Source organism: Somniosus microcephalus, chromosome 23 (assembly GCF_052327205.1).
Source record: "Somniosus microcephalus isolate GS21.2 chromosome 23, FLI_Smic_1.0, whole genome shotgun sequence".
Taxonomy (NCBI): Eukaryota; Metazoa; Chordata; class Chondrichthyes; order Squaliformes; family Somniosidae; genus Somniosus; species Somniosus microcephalus.
The window spans coordinates 14,548,395-14,568,519 of record NC_141009.1 but is presented as its reverse complement, the minus strand read 5'-3'; the positions used below and the strand labels follow the sequence as shown (position 1 = coordinate 14,568,519).

At 51.2% G+C, this 20,125-nt stretch overlaps 1 protein-coding gene across 2 annotated transcripts in view; it reads right to left on the bottom strand.

Annotated features, from left to right (window-relative positions):
- The window catches only part of LOC147101672 (adenylate kinase isoenzyme 1-like), a 191,884-nt gene that overhangs the window by 31,818 nt on the left and 139,941 nt on the right, over positions 1–20,125 (bottom strand). For both annotated transcript variants that reach the window (XM_085965447.1, XM_085965448.1), the window contains 2 exons: positions 10,634–10,673; positions 1,695–1,730 (listed from right to left, as the gene is read on the bottom strand). In XM_085965447.1, coding sequence (XP_085821573.1) covers positions 1,695–1,730; positions 10,634–10,673 — 76 coding nt within the window. The remainder of the gene's footprint in view (positions 1–1,694; positions 1,731–10,633; positions 10,674–20,125) is intronic.

Here is a 20,125-nt window from a genome sequence, read left to right as displayed (position 1 = left end):
CACTCAGTGAGGGAGGGGCTACACTATCACACTCAGTGAGGGAGGGGCTACACAGTATCACTCTCAGTGACGGAGGGGCTACACTGTATCACACTCAGTGAGGGAGGGGTTACACTGTATCACACTCAGTGAGGGAGGGGCTACACTGTATCACACTCAGTGAGGGAGGGGCTACACCGTATCACACTCAGTGAGGGAGGGGCTACACTGTATCACACTCAGTGAGGGAGGGGCGACACTGTATCACACTCAGTGAGGGAGGGGCTACACTGTATCACACTCAGTGAGGGAGGGGCGACACTGTATCACACTCAGTGAGGGAGGGGCGACACTGTATCACACTCAGTGAGGGAGGGGCTACACTGTATCACACTCAGTGAGGGAGAGGCGACACTGTATCACACTCAGTGAGGGAGAGGCGACACTGTATCACACTCAGTGAGGGAGGGGCGACACTGTATCACACTCGCTGAGGGAGAGGCGACACTGTATCACACTCAGTGAGGGAGGGGCGACACTGTATCACACTCAGTGAGGGAGGGGCTACACTGTATCAGACTCAGTGAGGGGGGGCGACACTGTATCACACTCAGTGAGGGAGGGGCGACACTGTATCACACTCAGTGAGGGAGGGGCTACACTGTATCACACTCAGTGAGGGAGGGGCTACACTGTATCACACTCAGTGAGGGAGGGGCTACACCGTATCACACTCAGTGAGGGAGGGGCTACACTATCACACTCAGTGAGGGAGGGGCTACACTATCACACTCAGTGAGGGAGGGGCTACACCGTATCACTCTCAGTGACGGAGGGGCTACACTGTATCACACTCAGTGAGGGAGGTGTTACACTGTATCACACTCAGTGAGGGAGGGGCTACACTGTATCACACTCAGTGAGGGAGGGGCTACACCGTATCACACTCAGTGAGGGAGGGGCTACACTGTATCACACTCAGTGAGGGAGGGTCTACACCGTATCACACTCAGTGAGGGAGGGGCGACACTGTATCACACTCAGTGAGGGAGGGGCTACACTGTATCACACTCAGTGAGGGAGGGGCGACACTGTATCACACTCAGTGAGGGAGGGGCGACACTGTATCACACTCAGTGAGGGAGGGGCTACACTGTATCACACTCAGTGAGGGAGAGGCGACACTGTATCACACTCAGTGAGGGAGAGGCGACACTGTATCACACTCAGTGAGGGAGGGGCGACACTGTATCACACTCGCTGAGGGAGAGGCGACACTGTATCACACTCAGTGAGGGAGGGGCGACACTGTATCACACTCAGTGAGGGAGGGGCTACATTGTATCACACTCAGTGAGGGAGGGGCGACACTGTATCACACTCAGTGAGGGAGGGGCGACACTGTATCACACTCAGTGAGGGAGGGGCTACACTGTATCACACTCAGTGAGGGAGGGGCGACACTGTATCACACTCAGTGAGGGGTGTAGACCATATTGCCGTGTATCTCCCGCGCCCCCCCGTTGTAGTGTTTACTAATGTTTGTGACATGAAAGGACTTCCTTGTTGAATTCCCTTCTCATCTTGTCCAAAGTCTGATGTGGTGGGTGGCTTGGGTGAGGAATCCCTTCATCAAAAACTTTTCCCAAAAAAGTTAGTTCAGTTAATTTTACTAAAATACCGATTTATTAAACATATATAAACTCTGTACTTACCGACGACAAAGATAATCTTGCTTCCTTTCAGTTTGTCTGTGGAGTTAAACAGAAAGAGGTCCATTACAACTTGTCTTAAGTTCAAAAGTTGGATCCCGATGCGGGAATCCACTTACAGTCCGTTCCAGCTCAGGCCTCCGCGAGAAACCGCAGCACCCCGCCCCCCCCTCCCCCCACAATAGTTTCATGAAAATTCCTGGTTTCTACCCTACCCGGAAGTCCATCTCAAGTCTTGATCACACTGTGCGCGAAGAAACTTTCCAACATCTTCCCCAAATTAGTCTCTCACCTCTTAAAGCTTTGCCCTCTCGTTCGGCAGTCACGGTTTAGTTTGAAGTAATGTTCCGCATTAGACGTTTTCCCTACCATTCCCCCCCCCGCCCCCCCGTAAGAAGTCCGTAAAGCCTACGGTCCTCCCTTGTAAATCGGCCCTCCGGCATTCTAACCTCTCGAGACTTTCCACGATAATTAAACCGAGAAACCCACTGGACCAGACCTGAAATAAAGTGGTCCCAGCTGGAAGCTGCTGTCAGCCCAGCGGTGGCCCTCTCTAACTTAGGCCGTCGGCGGGGCCTTCCAAACCCGGGCTGTCCCACTATCCCCCGCTTACCTGTGGCAGCGATGCTCTGCACTTTAGTCGAGGAGCTGGAGGAGCAGGTGACACCCATATTTTACCCTTATTTTTTTGCTGCAGCTACTGGGGCAGAGCGGGACGGTACATTTCCCTTCTGTTTAACCAGTGTAACTGTTTTGCCTGTAAGCAGCCACTGTTGAATCATGCGTTGCCATGGCTACAGTTGCTAGTCTCAGTATTTAGCCGGAAGTCGAGGCTGAACCACTAAGTATTGGAATTCTACTCCCTGCTTTGATTTCCCCCTCAACGCCATCTTAAAAATAGTAGGTCGCAAAAGTCTTGGGGGGGTGGCGCGGGGAAGGATAATTGAAGTTAATTATAATCGACGCTGGTTATCTTGTACCAGAGGATAACAAAATCAAAAATTAAAGTTAAGAGGGAAAGTAGGATAGTTTTTGTCTTTCAGGAAAGGTGCGAGCCACAGTCTCTAGAGGAAGTTTGCCTGGTTAACCATTAAAATCTTGACTCACAAACCCATAATAGCCCATTGTTTCCTTACTTTGAACAGCAGTGGTTCATCCAGTAACACATTAGTTACCAGCTGGAAACCCATTAACCCCCTGGTGACTGGCCTGGGGGGGAAAAAACAGCTTGCCTTTATATTGTGATAGCAAAATACTGCGGATGCTGGAAGTCTGAAATAACAACAGAAAAAGCTGGAAAAAAACTCAGCCAGGCCAGGGCAACATCCGTGGAGAGAGAAATGGAGTTCACGTTTCAGGTCGAAACCCTTCGTCAGAACTGAGAAAAAAGCAGGAAACAAAACAGAGGAAAAAGCAAGATGGGGGTTGGGAAATCACCACCTCGTCTCACCTTGAATATCTCTTAATGTCTCTTCACCTCTCACTGACCTTCCCTTTTGTTCTTTCATCCCCTCCCCCATTTCCCAGCCCCCAACTTGCTTTTCAATCTGTTTCATTTCCTGCTTTTTCCTCAGTTCTGACGAAGGGTTTCGACCTGAAACGTTGACTCTGTTTCGCTCTCCACGGATGTTGCCCTGGCCTGCTGAGTTTTTCTAGCGTTTTCTGTTGCCTTTATATTGTGGCCCTATCGCACCTCTGACAAATGCCCCAGAGTCCTTCGCACGCTGGGCACTTGAAGTGCAGTTAGCGGTTCGGTTGTCGGCAAATACAGCAGCCATTGTGCACACACCAGCAAGGTCTCGCAAACAACACCAAGACAACTCTTCGGTTGGTGGCGTTGGTCGAGGGAGGAAAGTTGGCCGGAACTCCAAGAAGATTCGCTGGACTCCTTCAAAAAGTGGCGTGGCCCGTGTCCTAACTCGCACCAAGTCCCGTTCATAGAAACACAGAAGATAGGAGCAGGAGTAGGCCATTCGGCCCCTCGAGCCTGTTCCGCCATTCAATGAGATCATGGCTGATCCTTCAAATTCCGTACCCTGTCCCTGCCTTCTCCCCATATCCCTTGATCCCTTTAGCCTTAAGAAATATATCCAACTCCTTCTTGAATATATTTAATGAATTGGCCTCCACTGCCTTCTGTGGTAGAGAATTCCACAGGTTCACCACTCTCTGGGTGAAGAAATTCCTCCTCATCTCTGTCCTAAATGGCTTACCCCTTATCCTTAGACTGTGACCCCTGGTTCTGCACTCCCCGGCCATCGGGAACATCCTTCCTGCATCCAGTCTGTCCAGTCCTGTTAGAATTTTATAAGTTTCAATGAGATCCCCTCTCATTCTTCTAAACTCCATCGACCCAATCTCTCCTCATACGTCATTCCTGCCATCCCAGGTATCAGTCTGGTGAATCTTCGCTGCACTCCTTCCATCTCCCCCCTGTGCTCGCTGACCTACATTGGTTCCCGGTTAAGCAACTCCTCAATTTCAAAATTCTCATCCTTGTTTTCAAATCCCTCCATGGCCTCGCCCCCTCCCTATCTCTGTAATCTCCTCCAGCCCCACAACCCCCCGAGATATCGGCGCTCCTCTAATTCTGGCCTCTTGCGCATCCCCGAGTTCAATCACTCCACCATTGGTGGCCGTGTCTTCAGCTGCCTGGGCCCTAAGCTCTGGAATTCCCTCCCTAAACCTCTCTTTCCTCCTTTCAGATGCTCCTTTAAAACCTACCTCTCATCTGCCCTAATATCTCCAGGTGTCAAATGTTGTTTGAGAACGCTCCTGTGAAGCGCCTCGAGAGGTTTAACTACATTAAAGGCGCTATATAAATACAAGGTGTCGTTGTTGGTTGTTTACTTTCTATGCTTGTCAACTCAAAGTATTGTCTTTTGGATGAAGTTGAGTTGCTGACTAGACCTTTCATCCCACACAATAGCAAAATACTGCGGATGCTGGAAATCCGAAATAACAACAGAAAACGCTGGAAAAACTCAGCAGGCCAGGCCAGCATCCGTGGAGAGAGAATCAGAGTTAACGTTTCAGGTCGAAGACCCTTCATCAGACCTTTCATCCCCTCCCGGAAAGGAGGAGTAAGCCAACAAGGAAAGCAGTAACGAGTTAAACCCCCCGCCTGAAACCTCATAAAATGCCATGACCCAATCCCGTGAGGTCATCAGTCCCTACAGGCAGGGTGCTTCACATCAGTTCCACCCAGCAAACACCAAAAGACTTGCATTTATACAGCGCCTTTCACATCCACCATCCTAAAGCTCTTTACAGCCAATGAAGTACTTTTTGAAGTGGAGTCACTGTTGTTAATGTGGGAAACGCGGCAGCCAATTTACGCACAGCAAGGTCCCACAAACAGCAATGTGATAATGACCAGATAATCTGTTTTAGTGATGTTGGTTGAGGGATAATTATTGATCATGACACCGGGGAGAACTCCCCTGCTCTTCTTCGAAATAGTGGCCGTGGGATCTTTTACACCCACCTGAGAGGGCAGACGGGGGCCTCGGTTTAACATCTGATCCAAAAGACAGCACCTCCGACAGTGCAGCACTCCCTCAGCACTGCACTGGAGTGTCAGCCTAGCTTTTTGTGCTCAAGTCTCTGGAGTGGGGACTTTGAACCATCACAACCATCTGAGGCAGAGGCGAGAGCGCAGCCCACTGAGCCACAGCTGACACCAGGGACTGTTGTCAAATTATCTTTAACGCCAGCGTGTGCAGGACCATCCTGTCAACCTTAACATGTACCATGTGACAAAACTACACAGTGATATATGTATGTATTTCAATATACGTGTACCTAATTTATCCCTCAACCAACATCGCTAAAACAGATGAACTGGAACTAGGGGGCATAATCTTAAAATAAGGGGCTGCTCATTCAAAACTGAGATGAGGAGAAACTTCTTCACTCAGAGGGTGGTAGGTTTGTGGAATTTGCTGCCCCAGAAAGCTGTGGAAGCTACATCATTAAATAAATTTAAAACAGAAATAGATAGTTTCCTAGAAGTAAAGGGAATAAAGGGTTACGGGGAGCGGGCAGGAAATTGGACATGAGTCTGGGTTCGGAATGGTCATGGCCCTGTGGGTAGTGGAGCGGGCCCAGGGGCCGTGTAGCCTTGTTCTGCTCCTACTGTGTTCTAATTCTGTTAGATTTCAGGAGATGGTTTTATTCCTGTTCCTGGCTGGGGTGGAGATCGCCTTTACAGAAGGTAAGTACTGTAGAAAATATAGGGACAGAGTGATCTCCTGGAAGAATTTCGATCGCCTAGATGGGTCGGAGAGGAATTTCCCAGATTTTTTTCTCCCAAATTGGCCATTGGGTCTTTATCTGGTTTTTCGCCTCTCCCGGGAGATCACATGGGTTCGGGTGGATGCAGAGTGATAGAAGATTTGAGGTTAGGATCAGATCAGCCATGATCTTATTGAATGGTGGAGCAGGCTCGAGGGGCCGATTGGCCTACTCCTGCTCCTATTTCTTATGTTCTTATGTTCTTATTATCTCATTGCTGTTTGTGGGAGCTTGCTGTGCGCAAATTGACTGCCGCGTTTCCCACATTACAACAGTGACTGCACTTCAAAAAGTGCTTTATTGACTGTAAAATGCTTTGGGACGTCCTGAGGTCATGAAAGGTGTGATGGAAATGCAAGTTATTTCTTTCTAATTAAATGTAAAGCTAGGCAGCCTCTTCCAGAGCCCCGAATAAGAAGTTCAATGGTCACAATGTGCATTTGGTGGGACGGTAATATCATCACAATTAACTTTAAAGCCTTCCTCCCAATTAAATTATGCTTTCCCTCCCCCCTGCTTTCCTACTCTGCAGCTTCTTTACTCCTGTTCCAATCTGGCCAATAAGGGCTAGAAATGGAGCTGGTGTCCCCAAAGGCGTTTTACTATTCGAGGCTGCTTGGGGTGGTCCTGAGTTACACGGAAGGTTGCAGGTTCCATCTCTGGTCTGTGCTGAGTTAGTTGATCTCAGTTCAAGGGTGACAGCTGGCCGCAATGCCCATTGGTCAGAGCGATATCAGAAACGGTAGCATAGTGGTCATGTTACTGGACTAGTAATCCTAGAGGCTTGAACTAATGATCCGGAGACGCGGGTTCAAATCCCACCATGGCAGCTGGAGAATTTAAATTAGGTTAATTAAATAAATCTGGAATTTTAAAAAAAAAGCTAGTAATAGTGACCATGAAACTACCGGATTGTTGATAAAACCCACCTGGTTCACTAATGTCCTTTAGGGAAGGAAATTTGTTGTCCTTACCCGGTCTGGCCTCTATGTGACTCCAGACCCACAGCAATGGCCCTCTGTAAATGGCAAGAAGGTGGCTGACCACCACCTTCGCAAGGGCAATTAGGGATGGGCAATAAATGCTGGCCTTGCCAGTGAAGCCCACATCCCGGGAATGAATTTTTAAAAAGTTAGATAAACAAACAATCAGTCAGTCAGGGTTCCCACTCACAACCAGCGCACCCATGGGAACAGTGGCTAAGGACTGGACTGTGCTGACCGTCATGCTCAAATAGCCTGCCGGGGTAGAAATTCATCTTGGCTGGCAGTGCAAAGAAAGGACGGTACCGTGCTACGTTAAAGGCGCTACATAAATCCAAGTTGTTGTTGTATTGGTCTCCTGTCATACGCCCCGCCCGATATTCAGTTCCACTGACATCAATAGCACTGAGTATCCGACGGGGGAAATACAACAGGATAAGAGACCGTCCATTTTGTGCTACCGCCCTGATCGAATGTCTAACCCTTACTGTCCAGACTCACATATGAGGAATGGGTACTTAGGCACGGTACTGGAGGACGGTCAGTGCCTGTGTAACTCTATGGCAGCAAGAGTCCGCACCTTCGGATAGTGGGGTGGGGGGGGTATAGGGCTGTCAGTCACCTATGTGGGCGGCGCTGTCACAGGGTGCTGTAACACACCCGCACTGTTGATTGGCAGTCCTTACAGTAAATAATTACAGGGCAGAAAATGCCAGCTGACTTTGAACAGAGTTCCGAAGGAGAATCAAAGGTTAGTTTCTCCCCCCATCTGAGGTTATTTCAGAAACGCTTGAGTTAGACGGAGGAACTTGCGGTAAGCTGTGGTTTCAAACCTTTTTATAAACTGACTTCAAAAAAAAAAACCGCACTGTTACAGATGTTCCTTGATTTAAAGCTCAATCTGGTGAGAAATCATGTGTAACTTTCTAATAACCGCATGCAGAGTGCAGTGACACAATGATGCTGTCGTGTCAGTGACAGCGACCGCTCCAACAGGTTAGTTTCGTCATCTTAAAATTGGCACGTTTCTGGTGACAGTGGCCTGATCTGCGATGCCTGTCCAGTGAGCTGCCTGGGGGCGTCAGCTTGCTGGTTCGATGATAATGAGGCCCAATATTGCGTGCACCGCGGGCTTAACCATTCAGGCACGAGATCGTTCCCTGCGTTCCCTCTGCGCCGGATTGGGGCACTCGTTTTTCTAGGCCATTAAAATAATTATACATCACACACACACAAACACACAGAAACACACACAACACACAGAAACACAACACAGAAACACACACACAGAAACACACATGCACACACAAACATATATACACAACACACAGAAACACACACACACAGAAACATATACACACGCACACAAACACACAAAACACACTCCACCTTTGTGCACTAAGGGTTAAACCCGACAAACTGAGACACTCAATCACTTCACTGACTATAGAGCCAGTTCACAGCGCCTGATCCGCAAAGCACCAGGGGCCTCTTACACGACGGGGCAGACATTCCTCTTATTTAACTTGGGCGGGGCCCAGGGAGGTAAATACCCTTCCCGACCCAATTTCCCTCTTTGCCTTCCGTCCAGGCCAGTCTCTGTGCCCCGTGGCACCAAGAGCAAGGTTTCCCCCTGAAATATCACGACACAGATAGATTCTTAAGGTTGCGGACAGTTAGCCTCCGACAAGCAGCGCTCGCCCGCGGGGGTTTTCTAGGTGTGGAGTGCAGGAACGAAAGCTGCAGCCTCCCGCTCCACGCTGCTGTGAGTTCCCTCTTGTCCCCTCACTTATACAGGTGTATTTTACAGCTAGCTCTCGATGAGGGCGAAGGACAGCTTGTCTCACTTTGTTCAGTGATGTCACAAACACACTTCTTTTTGAGTGAATTTATGACCTGGCTATTGCCCAGAGCAATCCTTCCCTCTTGAGTTAGCAGCATTGCCAAGCATGTCCAACAGCCAAAGGATTACAAAGGGAGGCATCCCCATTGTGTGTGTAGGCGGGGAGGAGGGTGGAGTCTGTCTGTGAGTTTTATAGAACCCTTCTCAAAATCAACATGTATTCCATCCATACTAACCCTCGTTAAACCGAGGCCCCTTCTTCTCTCTCAGGTGGACATAAACGATCCCACGGCCACTATTTCAAAGAAGAGCAGGGGAGTTTGCCCCAGTGTCCTGGAGCCAATATTTATCCCTCAACCAACATCACTAAAATCAGATGATCTGCTCATTATCACTTTGCTGTTAGTGGGGGCTTGCTGTGCACAGATTGGCTGCTGCGTTTCCCACATTACAACAGTGACTACACTCCAAAAAAGTACTTCATTGGCTGTGCAGGACTTTGGGAAGTCCCGAGGTCGTGAAAGTTGCTATTTAAATGCAAGACTTTCTTTTTTTTCTTTTATAGTCTGTGCTCACTCCGCTGACCTCAGCCAGTGACAGGAGCGCTGGAACTGGGCCTCAACGCACCTGGGCCATCGAGGGTTAAAATCAGGCAGGATTCCCTCTCCCGATCATTACTGGAGTGACTCCAGTTGTAAAGCGCACGTGTGTGGGGGGGGCATCAGATGATGACGGGATCGGGATCGGGACTGGGACCGGGATCAGGATCGGGACCAGGCTCGGCCGAGATGTTCACAGCTGATGCTCAGTATCCAGGCTCACGCACGAACAACAGCCGACTGAGCACGGTACCAAGGGGAGCTGAAACCGGCGCCTGTGGAACCACAGCCCCCTGGCAGGAGGGGGCATTCTTTTAAATGGGATCCAAAGCATTCTGAAAAGCAGCTTTGGTTGATTAAAGCAATTTAGAAGAACGAGAGGTGATCTTATTGAAACATACAAGATGCTGAGGGGGCTCGACAAGGTCGATGCAGAGAGGGTGTTTCCCCTCGTGGGGGAATCTAGAACTCGGGGGCACAGTTTCAGAATAAAGGGTCGCCCTTCTAGAACTGAGATGAGGAGGAATTTCTTCTCTCAGAGGGTCGTAAATCTGTGGAATTCTCTGCCCCAGAGAGCCGTGGAGGCTGGGTCATTAAATACATTTAAGGTGGAGATAGATAGATTTTTACAAGAAAAGGGCAGCACGGTGGCATAGTGGTTAGCACTGTTGCCTCACAGCGCCAGGGACCCGGGTTCGAGTCCGCCCTCGGGCGACTGTCTGTGTGGAGTTTGCACATTCTCCCCGTGTTTGCGTGGGTTTTCTCCGGGTGCTCCGGTTTCCTCCCACAGTCCAAAGATGTGCGGGTTAGGTTGATTGGCTATGATAAATTGACCCTTAGTGTTAGGGGGATTAAATACGCGGGGTTACGGGGATAGGGTGGGATATGTGTCGGTGCAGGCTCGATGGGCTGAAATGGCCTCTATCTGCACTGTGGGGTTTCTGTGATTTTCTGTGATAAGGGAGTGAAGGGTTATGGGGAGCGGGCAGGGAAGTGGCTTTGAGCCCAAGATCAGCCATGATCTTATTGAAGGCAGAGCAGGCTCGAGGGGCCAAGTGGCCGATGTTCCTGCTCCTATTTCTTATATTCTTATGTTCTTAAAGCAAACATGATCAGAGAATAAAATCACACAACACGCTCTAGAAGACAATCACTTTTCCATCAATAACAGTTCACTCCCGCTCTGTCCGACCAGGATTCCGGTAGAAATGGAGTCATTACCTGCCATTGCGATCTCTTCTGTGGGCGACGCTCCTTCAGTCTAAAACAGAAGAAGAAAACAAAAAGGATTTTTTTTTTTCATCCTGTAACTAACAGGAACATTTCTTTTACGAATTCGGCAATCAATCTGCTTGTGTTCAAAGCACTACTCTGGGTAATTGAATAGAGAAGAGCAGCAACTGGTAAGTGTTGTCTCCGACGTTGCGCCTCAGCCACGCTCCTCCTTGCTGTCGAGGCCAGTGCTCAACTCCAGCTCCTGGTTTGTGCACAGAACCCTAGCAAAAGCCCCACGGCTGCAGAGCTGTGCACTCACTGAGCATGTGTAGCGTGTCAGCAGTGCACTTTGGGAATTACAGTCCTTGCAATTAAAAAAAAAAATCCCCCTCCTCAACCCTTTCCATTGAAAAATCCCCCTCTTCAACTGCACATTTTATCATTCCAGCTGATTTAATTTTTCGGTCGACAGAAGACGCCTACCTGCTTTTTTCCTCTTTCGTTCTTCTCCAATTGAGCCAGCCCGTGCGACGCAGGCTGAACCCTAGTCTTAGAGATCGGAGTTAAGACCGGAGAGGCTTGAGCTTTCTATCCTTGAATGGTGAAATCCGAGAGGTGATCTTATCATAGAACGGTTACAGCGCGGAAGGAGGCCATTTGGCCCGTCGAGCCCGTGCCAGCTCTCTGCAAGAGCACTTCAGCTAGTCCCACTCTCTCACCCCTTCCCCAGAGCCCTGCAAAACTTTTCCCTTCAGGTACTTATCCAACTCCCTTTTGAAAGCCGTGATTGAGTCTGCCTCCACCACCCTTTCAGGCAGCACATTCCAGATCCTAACCACTCGCTGCGTAAAAAAGTTTTTCCTCATGTCGCCTTTGGTTCTTTTGCCAATCACCTTAAATCTGTGTCCTCTGGTTCTCGACCCTTCCGCCAATGGGAACATGTGGTAAACCACTGTTTGTATTCCACTGTGTACATGCCTGGACATGCCTCGGCTGACTCCTCCCACAAGTCCTAGTATAAAGGTGACTGCTCCCCAGCCCTTTGTATTTCTGGACCGGTCGACCACTCGAGGCAGACCTTCATTCTTTTGTTAATAAAAGCCTTTAGTTACTCTCTTAACTCTCAGTCTTTTATGAGTAATTGATAGCGCATCAATTTTATTAACAAAATTTTTATAATGGAGAAGATGTGTGGGTTAGGTTGATTGGCTATGATAAATTGACCCTTAGTGTTAGGGGGATTAAATACGTGGGGTTACGGGGATAGGGTGGGATATGTGTTGGTGTAGGGGTTACGGGGATCGGGTGGGATATGTGTCGGTGCAGGCTCGATGGGCCGAAATGGCCTCTATCTGCACTGTGGGGTTTCTGTGATTCTGTGAGAAGATCCTCACACCAGCATGCCTGGACATAGATCATCGGGAGGCGGACTCATCCACCAAGTTTACTCACTGGCTTAAGTGTTTCGAAAAATTCCTGACCGCCTCCGCAGCAATCAAATCGGACGAGGACAAACTGGATGTCCTGACCTCCAAAGTGAACCACCGAGTGTACTCGGTCATCCAAGACGCGACCTCGTACGCGGACGCTATCAAGCTCCTCAAGGACCAGTACACGCGCCCAGTGAACGAAGTGTACGCCAGGCATCTTCTGGGGAGTCGTAAACAACAACCTGGGGAATCGACCGTGGAATACCTTCAGGCACTGTCTGTGCTTGGCCGGGCCTGTGGTTGTAAGGATGTAAAGGCCGCCGTGTACACAGAGGAACTTATCCGGGACGCTTTTGTAGCGGGCCACAGATCCAATTACACCCGACAGCGACTGTTGGAGCAGAGTGACCTCGACCTCAACAAGGCCTCTGAACTCGCACTATCATTGGATGCAGCCTACCGGGGCATGGATGCCTACTCCTCTGCACCGTGGACGCCGCGGGGAATGACAGCCTGGGACACGGTAGGACCGCCTCATAGCGCCGTGCCACCCCAGCCACACCCCAGCAACGGCCCAACTACCGCAGCAGTGTCCCAAGGCCAGACAGCAGTGCCCCAAGGCCAGAAATGCTACTTCTGTGGCCAGGCAAAACACCCCAGAGCGCGCTGCCCGGCGAAAAACGCGATCTGCTCGGGCTGCGGGAAGAAGGGACACTACGCTAACGTCTGCAGGGCCAAAGCCACCCCAAACCCCAGCAGCGCCGCGTGTGGGCCATGCGGGCCGCCATCTTGGGCCTCCCCGGACATGTGCGAACCACCGGTACAGCAGCCATTTTGGACGCATCCAGCCACATGGGGATCATGGACGCCGCCATCTTGGACGACAGCCGGAACGCAGCAGGCCCCCAACACCGCCTCATCTGATACCCGCAGCGACACACCGACCCCTACGCTGGCATCCGTTACACTGGACCAAGCGAGACCGCACCAGCTGGCCAGTTCCACAATGGACATTAAAGTAAATGGCCACGATACAATCTGCCTTTTTGACTCTGGGAGCACGGAGAGCTTCATCCACCCCGACACGGTGCGGCGTTGCTCTCTCCCAGTCCTGCCTGCGCACCAGCGGATTTCTATGGCCTCCGAGTCCCAGTCGGCGGACATCGGCGGCTACTGCGTAGTGACACTCGTAGTAGACGGGACCGTGTACGATCATTTTAAACTTCTGGTCCTGCCTGACCTCTGCGCTGCCGTCCTGCTGGGGTTAGATTTTCAGTGCCACCTTAAAAGTGTTACGATGGCGTACGGTGGACCCCTACCCCCACTCACAGTCCGCAGCCAGCAGCTCCCAAATTGCCCGCCGCGCACCAGGTGCAACCACTCCACACTCAGAGTCACTCCCCCCCCACTGTTTGCTAACCTCACCCCCGACTGTAAGCCCATCGCCACAAAGAGCAGGCGATACAGTGCCAGGGACAGGGTTTTCATTAAAACCGAAGTGGAGCGGCTCCTGAAGGAAGGGATTATTGAGGGCAGCACCAGCCCCTGGCGAGCCCAGGTTGTGGTCGTTAAGACCGGCGAGAAGCAGCGCCTGGTCATCGACTACAGCCAGACAATAAATCGCTGCACCCTGCTGGACGCCTACCCACTCCCCCGCATAGCTGATATGGTCAACCAGATCGCGCAGTACCGCGTCTTCTCGACCATTGACCTGAAATCAGCATACCGCCAGCTCCCTATCCGCCCTGAGGACCGCCAGTATACTGCCTTTGAGGCAAACGGCCGCCTCTACCACTTCCTTAGGGTTCCCTTTAGCGTCACCAACGGGGTCTCCGTCTTCCAAAGGGAGATGGACCGGATGGTAGATCAAAATGCGTTGCAGGCCACTTTCCCATATCTGGACAATGTGACCATCTGCGGCCGTGACTTGCAGGACCATGACGCAAACCTCGAAAAATTCCTCCGTACCGCCCAACTCCTGAACCTGACATATAACAAGGAGAAGTGCATATTCCGCACAAACCGCCTCGCCATCCTTGGCTGTGTTGTGGAACACGGAGTCATCGGCCCCGACCCCGACCGGATGCGTCCCCTTATGGAACTCCCACTGCCCCACTGCCTCAAGGCCCTGAAGAGGTGCCTAGGGTTTTTCTCCTATTATGCCCAGTGGGTCCCCTACTATGCGGACAAGGCCCGTCCGCTGATCAAGTCCACCTCTTTTCCCTTGACGGCAGAGGCCCGCTTAGCCTTCCACCGTATCAAGGAAGACATTGCCAAAGCCACCATGCACGCAGTGGACGAATCCATCCCCTTCCAGGTGGAAAGCGACGCGTCCGACTTTGCCCTGGCCGCTACCCTCAATCAGGCGGGGAGACCCGTGGCCTTCTTTTCACGAACCCTCCAAGGCCCGGAGACCAGACACTCCGCTGTTGCGAAGGAGGCCCAGGCGATTGTGGAGGCTGTGCGTCATTGGAGGCACTACCTGGCCGGAAAACGATTTACCCTGCTCACTGACCAACGTTCAGTTGCTTTCATGTTTAACAACAAGCAGAGGGGCAAAATCAAAAATGACAAGATCTTGAGGTGGAGAATCGAACTTTCCACCTACAATTACGAGATCTTGTACCGGCCCGGGAAGCTCAATGAACCCCCGGATGCGCTATCGCGTGGCACCTGCGCCAGCGCGCAGATCGATAGACTGCGGGCCCTCCACAATGACCTCTGCCACTCGGGGGTCACCAGGTTCTTCCACTTCATCAAGGCCCGCAACCTGCCTTACTCTATTGAGGAGGTCAGGACCATGACCAGGAACTGCCAAGTCTGCACTGAGTGCAAACCGCACTTTTATAGACCAGACAGGGCCCACCTGATAAAAGCCACTCGCCCCTTCGAGCGCCTGAGCGTTGATTTTAAAGGGCCTCTCCCCTCCTCCGACCGCAATGTGTACTTCCTCAATATTATTGATGAGTACTCCCGTTTCCCGTTCGCCATCCCCTGCCCGGACATGACCAGTGCCACGGTCATTAAATGTCTGAACGACCTCTTCACCCTGTTCGGTTTCCCCAGCTATATCCATAGCGACCGGGGCTCATCATTTATGAGCGACGAACTCCGTCAGTACCTGCTAACTAGGGGTATTGCCACAAGCAGGACCACCAGTTACAACCCCCGGGGGAACGGACAGGTGGAAAGAGAAAATGCGACAGTTTGGAAGGCCGCCCTGCTAGCCTTAAAGTCTAGGGGCCTTCCAACCTCCCGCTGGCAGGATGTGCTCCCCGATGCGCTCCACTCTATTCGGTCACTGCTCTGCACTGCCACTAACGCCACCCCTCATGAGAAAATGTTTGTCTTCCCAAGGAAGTCCACATCGGGGACATCGCTACCGCCATGGCTGACGTCCCCAGGGCCGGTCCTACTGAGAAGGCACGTGAGGACCCATAAAACGGACCCCCTGGTCAAGAGGGTCGACCTCCTCCACGCCAACCCCCAGTATGCTTACATTGCATACCCGGACGGGCGGGAGGACACAGTCTCCATGAGAGACCTTGCACCCTCGGGGGCCGCAGTAACCCACTACTCACTACCACGCCCCCCCACGATCCGATATCCAGCCCCAGCAGACGGCAGGCCTGGGCCCCGCGACCCGCTCGACATCTACGAGGACGACACGCCTGTGCCACAGCCTACGCAGGACTCGACGCCGGAAGCTCCACTACCCCTGCTGTCGCCACGCCAATCACAGCGGCAGACAAGACCTCCGGAGAGACTCCAATACACTAACTTTTAATACACTTCACCCCGCCGGACTCAATTTTAAACAAGGGGTGAATGTGGTAAACCACTGTTTGTATTCCACTGTGTACATGCCTGGACATGCCTCGGCTGACTCCTCCCACAAGTCCTAGTATAAAGGCGACTGCTCCCCAGCCCTTTGTATTTCTGGACCGGTCGACCACTCGAGGCAGACCTTCATTCTTTTGTTAATAAAAGCCTTTAGTTACTCTCTTAACTCTCAGTCTTTTATGAGTAATTGATAGCGCATCAGAACAGTTTCTTTCGATCACCTCCATCTTAGAGAGGTATATAGGATATCCGGCACAGGCACAATGGACCGAACGGTCTCTTGTGCTGTATCATTCTATGATAGTAAATGGTATGGAAAAGGTAAATCCGGAAAATTATATCACATTGTAAGAGTAGGACAAGGGTTGGGTTGCCATGCCAACCCTCCAGGGCTGTCCTGGAGTCTCTAGGCATTGGGGATTAATCTCCTGGACACTGCAAGACGGGCGAAAAATAATAGGGGCAATTAAAAAAATGTTTTTTTCCAATATCTTTCATTTATTAGTTAGGAAAGTATTGGAGAAGAGAAAAAAAGAGTCCACGAGTCAAGAACCATCCAATCGGGTAATAAAGAGCCGGCTGACGTTCCAATTGGTGTGGAAATGTCATGTGATCAAACCTCCAGGAATACATCCAACCAGAGTTTGCGACTCTAACAAGGGGCCATAGGTTCAACTCAGTTCAAGACGAATTTAGGAGTGATATCAGGGAGTTTTGCTTTGGCAGCACCTCCCAAACCCGCGACCTCTTCCACCTAGAAGGACAAGGGCAGCAGGCGCATGGGAACACCACCATCTCCAAGTTCCGCTCCAAGTCATACACCATCCTGACTTAGAAGTATATCGTCCGATCCTTCATCGTCGCTGGGTCAAAATCCTGGAACTCCCTCCCTAACAGCACTGTGGGCGTACCTTCACCACACGGACTGCAGCGGTTCAAGAAGGCGGCTCACCACCACCTTCTGAAGGGGCAACTAGGGATGGGCAATAAATGCTGGCCTTGCCAGCGATGCCCACATCCCAGGAACGAATTTAAAAAAAACTTCACACAACAAGTGATCAATACGTGGAATGGCCCCCGGACAAGAGTGGTGGGGATGAAAACCGTGGAACCATTTAAAAAACAGCGAGATGCAGCAATGGGGGAGGGGGAATTACTGTAGGGCGATTCTGAATGGATGAACTAAGATGGGCCGACTGCCGTTCCTCAACTGGAATGACCTTGTGATCGCTGTCAGCCAATCAGGTGGCCAAGTAAAGGCTCTCAAATGTCCGGTTGTTTTGAGCGTGCAGTCCTGAAATTTCTGAAATATATTCTGGGTACCAGAAATCCAAGTTTAAATTAGAATCTTATTTTATTCCAATTTACCTTTATGACGGAGGGGCTGTTAGAACTTAGAATTACATTGGGGTAAAAATTGGCTACCTTTGCCGGGGTGCTAATTTTAGCGCCCTGAAAAAGTTAGCGCCCCCATGACCGATTTTCCCAGGTAGCGCCCCGAGAGCGAGGAGGGGCGCTCATGGAAGCGCCCCACATCCCTCTTGGGGCAGTGCGAGCCAAAACCATGCACTGCGGCACGTCGCGCCGCGGTACTGCAGGCCTTCCTCCCCTTCTTAAAGGGGAGGGGCCTTGCGCAGCGTGACCCCGGGGCCCGGCTGGGTCACCAGGGATCAGGAGTGCCGGCAAAAGAGCCCGGCACTCAAGAGGAACGCCGGGCCCACGGAGCGCAGCCGGGGCTGTTCAGGAGGCAACGGGGTGGGGGGGGGGCAGGTGCTGGCAGGCGGCCAGCAACAAAAATGGCCGCCCAGCACCTCGCCTTTAACTAGCGGCGCCCCAGCCGCAGGTAGGCCCCTCTCCCCTGACCCCGTCGGACATAGCGTCCGGCGGTAAGTCAGGGGGAACTCCCGAAGATCGCGGCCGGGGTGCTGCGCACGGCGATGACGTCATCATCGGCGGCGCAGCGCCACGGGGCGCTAACGGTTACCACGGCCACTAACCTCCCGCTAAATTTCACAGGAGGTGATGGCGGCGCCGCGCCCGGGCGCTAGTTGCTTTGGGCACTAACAGGAGGCGCAAATCAACCGAATTTAGCTCCCATAGAATTTACAGCACAGAAACAGGCCGTTCGGCCCAACTAGTCTATGCCGGTGTTTATGCTCCACACGAGCCTCCTCTCACCCTTCTTCATCTAACCTCATTAGCATATCCTTCTATTCCTTTCTCCCTCATGTACGTATCTAGCTTTCCCTTAAATGTATCTATGCTCTCTGTCTCAACCACTCCCTGTGGTAGCGAGTTCCACATTCCTACCACTAACTGGGTGTAGAAGTTAATGGATGTAATTACAGAATACAATCCTTAAAAACTTTGGTTACTAAAAACAGAACATGACTCATTCAGTCACTGCATGCCAGTGGGGATAATTAGAAACAGAAAATGGGATTGCAGAAAGAAATCGCCAAAATGTGGAGAAAATCCCAGAATTCCCATGCAATAAAAACAGAATATGGCATATTCAGTCATTGTAAAGCAATGACCTTACCCCCTTTGTTCCTGCCCAGTCAAAAAAATGCAGACAAGCAGCTTTTTCAAAAATTAATTCTGGGGATGTGGGGTCGCGGGCAAGGCCAGCATTTATTGCCCATCTCTAATTGCCCCTTGAGAAGGTGGTGGTGAGCCGCCTTCTTGAACCGCTGCAGTCCGTGTGGTGAAGGTACTCCCACAGTGCTGTTAGGGAGGGAGTTCCAGGATTTTAACCCAGCGACTATGAAGGAAAGGCCCGATATATTTCCAAGTCAGGCTGGTGTAGAGAGAGAAAGAGAGGAGAGAGAGAGAGAGAGAGAGAGAGAGATAGAGAGAGCGAAAGACAAGGGTCAAAGCCAGGAGCAGCACTTAGGGGTGGGGAGAAGCTGAAGGCAAACTGAGCCAACTGGTGTTATGTAGCTGGTAACTGTACCCCCCCCCACCCCCTTCCCTTATTGGTTAGCCCAATGCCTCACTAGTATGATTACTTGTCCCCAAGAAGCCAGGAGTCTGTTCTGAGCCTCTAACCAATGCCATTCTTGAGCGGGCCTCAGCAACAATAGCAGCGAGCAGCAACAGCAACATCTGGCATTGATTGACAAAGTATTTTTTAAAGAGAGACCTGGGTGAATCACTTCTTCCCTCCGGTGGCACAATGGAGATTGGAAAGCCGCGCCCCTCCCTCGCCATTTTAACACCTGCGTTGACTTGTTCAGAGACATGCAAAGCTCCAGGAGCGGCTAGTCTTAACACAACTTCCCCAGTTTTATCATGACTCGGATTTTTTTTTAGTCTTATTACGCACGGCCAGTGGGTTAACCAGATCAGTTTGGTGGGGGGCAGCTTCTACACAAAGGAACCCATTGGAAAAGGTTTTTCCCTGAGCCATTTCATTTAAGAGTCGTTCAGGGAGTGCGAAAGGCAACGGTCGGAGGTTAAGATTCCAATCCCACATGCTGGAGCGCGCGCTTATATAAGGTTACCAGCAGCAGGTGCCTCCCTCTAGTTACCAGAGGCTAAGTTCATTAAAACCGCTCCTTAAATCATGGAGATGGACAGCTGGTGTGATCAGATCGGACTTCAAATCCCGGGTCGCCTTTCCAAAGCATGTGATCGGAAGCATTCTGCTGACTCTGCAGCCCCCAGCAGGCGTGGCTTCCTTCAGCACTCACCGCTTTGGGCAGACCTGAGCCACCATGATAAACCGGTGGTCGCAGCCGAGTTTTAGAGGGGGTGGGCAATCAGCGTCTCCTGAGCCACGCACGGTTCTGCCGTGGCTCCTGCGGCCCCTTCAAGCCCAAAGTGACTGACATGAATCAGTCATTCATGAAAGAAAGACTTATGAAATAATACTGAGCGGCCTGCGGGTGGCGCTGTCCAGGGAGAGTATAAATACTCGGGCATGGGCCCAGCTTGCGCAGGACATTCTTAACAGGAACTAGTGAAGGACACAACTAGACCTCCATGTTGTAAAACAGTTGATTGAAGCTTTGTTTAACGCTTAGACCAAGTGCCTAGTAGTCTTCTTACGTCAGTGGCCAACAGCGCCGGAAATTTTTTGGAAGTTAACGCACTTTATTCAATGTGGTTTAATCAACCGCAGTCTGACGAAAGCTCGTCGAGCTGAACCGTTAACTCTGTCTCTCTCTCTCTCCACAGACGCTGCCTGACCTGCTGAGTGTTGCCAGCGTTTTTCTGTGTC